The sequence below is a fragment of the Pongo abelii genome, chromosome 17 (assembly GCF_028885655.2).
Source record: "Pongo abelii isolate AG06213 chromosome 17, NHGRI_mPonAbe1-v2.0_pri, whole genome shotgun sequence".
In the NCBI taxonomy this organism is placed as follows: domain Eukaryota; kingdom Metazoa; phylum Chordata; class Mammalia; order Primates; family Hominidae; genus Pongo; species Pongo abelii.
Window position 1 is genome coordinate 29,782,050 of NC_072002.2, and position 8,195 is coordinate 29,790,244.

The 8,195-nt window shown below is 46.7% G+C and overlaps 1 protein-coding gene across 7 annotated transcripts; it reads left to right on the forward strand.

Annotated features, from left to right (window-relative positions):
• Window positions 1-272: 272 nt before the first annotated feature.
• On the forward strand, window positions 273-7,064 carry ZBTB14 (zinc finger and BTB domain containing 14). 7 transcript variants are annotated; one of them, XM_024236165.3, is made up of 4 exons: window positions 273-613; window positions 2,431-2,460; window positions 3,106-3,189; window positions 4,239-7,064. In XM_024236165.3, exons 3-4 carry the CDS (start codon window positions 3,187-3,189, stop codon window positions 5,583-5,585), a joined length of 1,350 nt encoding a protein of 449 aa, XP_024091933.1. In that variant the 5' UTR covers window positions 273-613; window positions 2,431-2,460; window positions 3,106-3,186; the 3' UTR covers window positions 5,586-7,064. The 7 variants fall into 7 exon arrangements, with proteins under 7 accessions (XP_024091933.1, XP_024091934.1, XP_063572920.1 ...); XM_024236164.3 differs by lacking the exon at window positions 273-613 and adding an exon at window positions 667-774; XM_009252258.4 differs by lacking the exon at window positions 273-613 and adding an exon at window positions 1,228-1,742.
• The last annotated feature ends 1,131 nt before the right edge of the window (window positions 7,065-8,195 follow it).

An 8,195-nucleotide genomic window follows, 5' to 3' on the forward strand; every position in this document is an offset into this window, starting at 1 on the left:
GCGTCCCCGGTGCTGCGCCGGCGCCGGGCGCGGACGGGAGCCCGAGAACCAAAGCGGGAGAGAGCTTGAGGCGGGGCGGGTGCCCGCGAGCAGCGCTCGTGCTTAAGTTCCCTAGCTCCTGAAGCCCCGCCCTTGCCCCGCCCACTCATTCTCCCGCGCGCGGGCTCCGCGCGCCCCAAGCCGCGCGCGTGCGCGCGCGTGCGCAGGCCAGGGCCCTCCGGGGGCGGCCCCGTAGTCTCCAACGAAAGCGTCGGCAAGGGCCCGGATTAACCCTTTCTTTGCTCGCCCACTTAGAGACCCGGTCGGGTTCCGTGCCTGCGCAAGCCGGCGGCGCGCCTTCCCCCCAGCCCGCACCGCGCATGCACGGGAAGGGGGGGGCGGTGGGGGTGTTCACGGCCGGCTAGACATTCTGTGCTCGTGCAGGAGGAGGGCTGCTACCATCAGGGACGTGCACGATTTCCCCCACCCCGCCCCCTCCCCAAACTCCAAAAAAAATCCAAAACACACTGCCACCCACCGTGCCCCCGCGCCCCGAGCCCATCCCGTCCCGGCCTGCGTTTGCTAGCGAGCGCGGGGAACCCACGGCAGTGTCTGTGGCTGTGCCAGGCTGCAGGTAAGGGCGGGCCAGGGTGCGGAAGGGGCTGGGGCCGTCCGCAAGGCGGGCGCGGGGGCGGCCGGCGGCTGGCGGGGCGGCCCGGAAGACGCGCGTTCTCGCCGAGCTCTGGGGCACTAGCCAGCTCCAGGATGTGCGGCGGCCGCCAGCGGCGCGGCGCGGTGCGAGCGGGGACGGGCGTGGGCTAGGGCTGGGCGTGGGGCCGGGGCGTCCTGGGGGCCGCGCGGGCCGGCGAGCGGGCTCGGGGAGCGGCCAGGCGGCGGCGGCCCCGCGCGCGCGCTCGCAGAGCCTCGGCGGCCGAGTTCATGGCCGCCCCCGCTCGCACCGCCGCAGTGCACCGCGGTGGGGGTGGGGACGGCCCGAACCCAGCGCGGAGCGCGGCCCGCCGGGCGCCGCCCCTCCGAGCCGCAGACCCCGCCGCGCCGCCCCCAGCCGCCGGCGGAGGAGGGGGCCGGGACCCCAGCGCACGTACTCCCGGGTGCGCCCGCGGAGCTTGGGTTAGCCGGCCGCGCGCCGCCCCCGCCCCCGGCCGCGGGAGGGCGGGGGAGGGCCCGGCGCGAGCTGGCCGGGGAGTGCGCGGGGCGCGAGCTCCGGGCTCGCGGGCGGAGCGGGGCGCGGCGCGGCGCGGGGCTGCGGAGCCGGCCGCACGCCCGCTCCCGCTCATCGCGCCGCCGGGGCCGCCGCGGGCCGCAGTCCCTCCTTGCGCGCTCCGAGCCGCGGTCCCCAGCCTGCGCTCGACGTCTGATTATGAAAGGGAAAGTGGCCCTTTCACCACCTGGCTCCCAGGCTGGGAGCTTTTGTCTGGGAAGGAGTGCAAACGGCCTCCTCCACTCCCCACCTCCCTGGCCCAAAGAAATTGAGAGCGAGGACTCCATATGCCTTGAAGGCTTTTTGGGTCTGCGCTTGGCTCCGTGCTTCCTCCCCACTCCGAAGTTGCAAGCTTGCAACAAGGAAGTCGTGCAGCCGCCATTGTCGGGCTGCCCGGGGCAGGGGAGGCGGCTGCAGCTGCTTATGTAAGTTTTTGGCTTTGCGGGAAGCCCGGCTCCCCGCACTGTAACGCGGCTCAGCGCGCCCGCAGTTTGGAGAGCAATTAGGAAGGGGCAGCCTTATTATGAAGGTGGTGTTGGGGGTACGTCTTTTCCTACACCTGCCTACACAGATGCTGGCAACAGCTGTCTTCCAGTTTTGACTCACCTGAACTTAGCAATTGGACATCTCAATGGCAAGGGGGGCGGGGCGGGGAGGAGGAGGCGTTGGACACACATGGTCTCCCTTCCAGGTCTCATACATTTTGAGAGAGAGAGGGGAGAGGGGTGGGTGGCCAAGTACACACTAGCCAAAACAACAACAACAACACATTGATATGTTGTCATAGTTACTCTAAGGCCACTCCTCTCTCTGGTCCCATGCACTTTTATCCCACAAGCCCTAGGACGAGTTAGTGACAACAGTAGTAAGTGTCACAGTGTAAGGTTTTTGCCTGGGCTGCCTAGTCTCTGGATGATTACAGGCCTGGGTGCTTCTAGGGAATAGAGAGGCAGAAACACGTAGAATGATCAAGTCAGAATCATCTTTTGGAAATGTTGCCTAATCTCAAACTTGAGATGAGACATCCCGCTTCTATGCTGGGCAGTTCTGTGTGTTCACTTTTCTTTAGAAGGAGCTTATTATGGGTTTCAAGGTGTTGGTCTCCAGGTTGGAGTCTTGTTCCATGGTTTTTGTGTTAAGACTATTACAGCCCAGTCCTTTGCTCCTACCACACCAAACAACTTATCTGTGTGGTCACTGTTCAGTAGAGGAAACTTTTTGTTTTTCAGGATATGGGTCTGCAGGATGGAGTTCTTCCGGTAAGAGTTAAAACTCACAAAAAAGCTAAAATTCTTTCACCCTTCCTGTAGGGATAGAGGTAAAAACACCTGGATTGCTCAAATACAGTCTTAAAGACAAACGTGTGTGCTTTTAATACATCATACAGGTGCAGAAAGAAAAAGCAATCATTGTTCCCTCTCCTCCCATGTTACCTGTTGGGTTTATGTACTTCTATAGCTTTATTTATAAAGGTATAGACTTTTATAGGTTTGTATGAGCCGAGAGAAAAATGTAGAGGGCTAACATACCCAGGGGGAAATGGGATGGGTGTAGGGGGCACGGTGCACTTGTTTTTTTCTGTATCTGTGTAGCCATCAACCTCTGAACAAATATGGATATGGGCTTAGTGTGTGAGGAGAAATCCCTTAATGGTTCTCCAGCCCCTCCTTCCAGTTCCTAGGGCACAGCCCCTTTATGCCCGAGTGCTACAGCCCTTACCTATTCTAGTCCATATCTGTTCAGAACTGCACTTGATGTACCAGCCACCTACCTGCCCCTCTCCCCAATCTGAAAATGCACAAGAGAGGGAACAAGAAAGTTTATTTTTAAAAAATCAATTCTTGGTTTAGGATTTGGGATACAGGAAGATCCTACCTCATTCTTGTTTGTCCTTTCTTCTGTAGGTCTGGCGTGCTCCTGATCAGAGTTACTCTGATCTGAAGATTTTGGCGTTTAAGGCGTTAAGATAATAGCCTGAGTTGTTCATGGTAACTATAACTTTGGATATTAAATCTTGATGAAAATGACTTGGCATTTGCTTTAAAATATATATACCAATTCTGATTGTGCATGAACACTTCTGTTTGGGGGAAAATACTTAGCCGAATAAAAGTAAAACAATGTTTTTAAAAAGGAAACATAGAGAATGCTTTAAGATGACCAGTTTTTTAACATGATGACAGAGATCTTTCATGCCAGTTCCAAATTTTTGCTTATAAAATACTCTCAGCACTTATCAAGTACATACATCTGGTGTTGATGGCACTTTTATCTGGATGCAGGTGGATTGGCATCTAGAGAGAACAAAGCCACTTCCCAAATGTCATCTGATTCTCTTAAGGTCAGATTAAACCTTGACCTTCATTTAGAAGTGGCCCAAAAGTGCTGTGGAAAAACTAGAACACAACACTCAATGGGATATTTTGGCAGTAATGTTCCTCTCTAGTTCTGCAATAGTAATTTGTTCCTTCTGTCAAGGAGGTATAACATAATTCATTATTTTGCTGAATCCTCCATAGAGTAGATGGAATAAGAGTAGGTGCAACAGACAGGACTAGAGGATCGTTCCCTTGAACCTGTTTCTTAAAACTTGAGTTTGAGTTATTCGATTATCTCTAGTTGTCAGGAAGCACTGGTTTTGCAGCCAGATTGTCTGCATTTAAGTCCCAGCTCTTCACTAAATAGCTATAGAATATTGGGCAGATTTCTAACTTTGTCTATAAAATGGGGATAGTGATACATACCTCATGAAATTACCTGAATATTAAATTAATTAAAACATGTAAAGCACATAGAACAATGCCTGGGATATAACTAGGCAAATACTTAGTAAATTGAAGATGAATAGGAGTAACAATATGGAGATCATTGAGTTGGGATCAGTCTTTTCTACCCAAATTCAAAGACCACTCTTAACATTGACTTTCTGAAATTGTTAGGTTCCATAGATTGACCAGGAAATGAAAATGTGACTGTGTTCTCTGTATGGAAAAGTACTATTTATAATTACTAAACTTTCTTTTTTTTTTTTCTGTAGGAGTTTTTCATCAGTATGTCTGAAACCATTAAATATAATGACGATGATCATAAAACTCTGTTTCTGAAAACACTAAATGAACAACGCCTGGAAGGAGAATTTTGTGATATTGCTATTGTGGTTGAGGATGTGAAATTCAGAGCACACAGATGTGTTCTTGCTGCCTGCAGCACCTACTTTAAAAAGCTTTTCAAGAAGCTTGAGGTTGATAGTTCTTCAGTCATAGAAATAGATTTTCTTCGTTCTGATATATTTGAAGAGGTCCTGAACTACATGTACACAGCAAAGATTTCCGTGAAAAAAGAAGATGTTAACTTAATGATGTCATCAGGTCAGATTCTTGGTATCCGATTTTTGGATAAACTGTGTTCTCAGAAGCGTGATGTGTCCAGTCCCGATGAAAACAATGGTCAGTCCAAAAGTAAGTATTGCCTCAAAATAAATCGCCCCATTGGAGATGCTGCTGACACCCAGGATGATGATGTAGAGGAAATCGGGGATCAGGATGACAGTCCTTCTGATGACACAGTAGAAGGCACCCCCCCGAGTCAGGAGGACGGCAAGTCGCCCACCACAACGCTTAGGGTTCAGGAAGCGATCCTGAAAGAGCTGGGGAGTGAGGAAGTTCGGAAGGTCAATTGCTACGGCCAGGAAGTAGAATCCATGGAGACCCCAGAATCAAAAGACTTGGGGTCCCAGACCCCTCAAGCCTTAACATTTAATGATGGGATGAGTGAAGTGAAAGATGAACAGACACCAGGCTGGACAACAGCCGCCAGTGACATGAAGTTTGAGTATTTGCTTTATGGTCACCATCGGGAGCAGATTGCCTGCCAGGCATGTGGGAAGACGTTTTCTGATGAAGGCAGATTGAGGAAGCATGAGAAACTCCACACGGCGGACAGGCCATTTGTTTGTGAAATGTGCACAAAAGGTTTCACCACACAGGCCCACCTGAAAGAACACCTAAAAATCCACACGGGATATAAGCCCTATAGTTGTGAGGTGTGTGGAAAATCATTTATCCGTGCCCCAGACTTAAAGAAGCATGAGAGAGTTCACAGTAATGAAAGACCGTTTGCGTGCCACATGTGTGACAAAGCCTTCAAACACAAGTCTCACCTCAAGGATCATGAAAGAAGACACAGAGGGGAAAAGCCTTTTGTGTGTGGCTCCTGCACCAAGGCATTTGCCAAGGCATCTGATCTGAAAAGGCATGAGAACAATATGCACAGTGAAAGGAAGCAGGTTACCCCCAGTGCCATCCAGAGCGAGACAGAACAGTTGCAGGCGGCAGCGATGGCTGCGGAAGCAGAACAGCAGCTGGAGACGATAGCCTGTAGCTAGAGGTGGTGGGACAGGGACACTTTGCCTGGAAAGTGGAGACTGAGATGACGTGGATCATAATGAGTGAATGCCAGTTACTATATTTTTGTGGAAACGTATGGAACATTGTACTCACTGGACTTCAGGCAGTGCTTGGTTAGGTATTTTTAAGACTTTTCAAGGAAATGGTGTTCCTCAGTTCTGACCAAACCGTTTCACTGTCTTGTCTGGTGTCTAGTATTAATGTTGCCAGTAAGCACCCCTCTCCCTTTTTTTTTTTTAATTATTTTAATTTGAGAACTCCTGTGTCCAGTTTAGAAGTGAGAGACTTGCATTTTTAATTCCTTTACACTCACCACCCTAGCAGGTGCCCTGCACAGAGTAATAAGTAGATTGATTTCCTAATCACAATTCTATGTGACTTATGGTCAAAAGAGCAGTTTTAATAACTTAATAAAAGTACTTCAGATAGACGCAGAAAATTGGTGAGTGGTTGACCAAGAACACTGCACAAATACAGAAAAAGTTCTGGAAATGCAGAATGGCGTTAGATTTATATTTGGTTTGTTAATTTTATATCACTGTTTTTCACTGTTTTTGTGGACAAATAATGGTTGCTTTGCTGAAGTGTTTCTTCCTCAATCTTGATTGCCCTGTACCTACCCAAAAGCTGTAGTCACACGTCCTAAAGGCCAAGCAAACCCACCAGGATGGTGGGGGGTCTTGGAGCCAAGCTCTTAGGTTCCTCTTATTTGGAGCAGTGCCAGTCCACACCAGCTGGGATTTGTGAGTGGACCTGTGGTAAGAAGAATAGAAAAGGCTCTCAGAGATAAGGTGTTTTACATGTGTAACAATCCCAAGATTTCCTAGATTAAAATCTTAATTGATTTTGAAATTGGATTTTTATTTAGAATCAAAATTAGGACAAGAACAGATAACTTCTTCAGATACATTTGTGTAACTTTACAGAATGTCATCAAGCTTTGGGGCTCTGGGGCACATGATTTATCCATAAAGGAGATGCAGTATGCTTACTTAAATTAATAAATTTAAAATCTTTTAAGTGTGTAAATAGTAGTGTTGGTCTTATGTATTTCAAGTAAGAAGTAGACAGCTGCACTTTTTTTGCACATTGGATTAAAATAACTTCCATCAGCAACAAACATCAGACTGTTTTTAACAAATGTTAAAGATTGTCAGACCAAATGTTTATGTTTTCAAAGTATATTTCATCACTGGTTACAGTTTTAAATAGAAGTTGATTGCCTTTTCATAGCCGTAAATGAGAATTATAAACTCTGTTCCAGTTTTGGTATACTAAATGTTCTTTTAACCATCTTTAGGAATATATTGAAATGCCAACAATAGTTTGAATTGTGTTCTGTAAAAAAGTATTAGTCTATTATTTTTCAATATGTAGAATTGTAGAAAATGTCAATTTTTCAAACTCATTTTTCATTGCTAGGATTTAAAAAAAAAAATTAAAGTAATTTCACTTCATAGCTTTTGCATTAACACCTGTAATTCTATCGTGAAAGAAATTTGATTTTTTTAATTGGTGTGTGTTATGCCCAAGATGTTAGGATGAAGATGCTACCTTTTTAAAAATTTTAGTTATTGGTAAAATGTTTAATTTTACTTAAAGTTAATTTCTTTTCTTGGAAGTTGTTTATTCTGTTCTAAAAGTAGTCCTGTCACTGTGTTTTTATGCTATTTATAGAAGGGGAACTGATTGCCGTTCCTAGGCTGTTTTAACCAAAGCAAAGGAAAAATAATTTTAACATCTTGTCGATAGCTACTTCAACAAACCATATTTTGGGCCTTCATTTTTTGTATATAAAAGAAAATATACTTCTATCATTCCTCTTTTCATTTTTTCATAGCAACCTTCCACATACCTAGATTTCTACCAAAATGTATTTTCTATGCTAGCTTCATCCTGGCTTTACAGAGTTGAAGTTAAACATGTGATATTAACCTCCGTTGAAACCACATAGTCATGGTGGTAACCCCCAAAAAGAAAGGTTAATTTTCAGCAGTCTATATGATGCAAGTATTTATCATTTAGCCTATTTTGCATGAGAAATGTATTTGTGTTATTTCTGCCACTGGTACTGGGTTTGTATGTGTGTTAGGGCACCTGTTTCCTTTATATATTTTTGGTGGCAGCAGAATCCTATCACGGCAGCTCTCCTGTCTGCTGGGTCCTGGTCAGTAACACTGCCTCTCTACACCTGGCTGGATTTGGTAGTCCCCTGCATGGTGGAGCCATCGTGTTAGAGTCTTCAGGTTACCTCCAACACCCTAGGGAGTTAATTCTGAAATGTGGTTACTCTGAATCTGTAATGTAAGAGGCAGGTCAAGTCTAAGTGTCAACATTACTACCTTTTCATTACTTAAAAATCATTGACTTTTTTCTGTTTTTACAGAGAATGCCACAAACTTGATGTTAGCTTTTGTGCTTAATTTACGTTGTATTGGCACTGATTGAGGAAGAGAAATTTAGGAAGTTTAAATGTAAAGTAATTTGCCGGCCATTAACTTGATCACTAATTTAGAATTGTTAGAAAATACAGAGGTCGCCATCAAGTGAGGTTGCTACTAACAAATTCACCCTATTTTGTTAGAAAA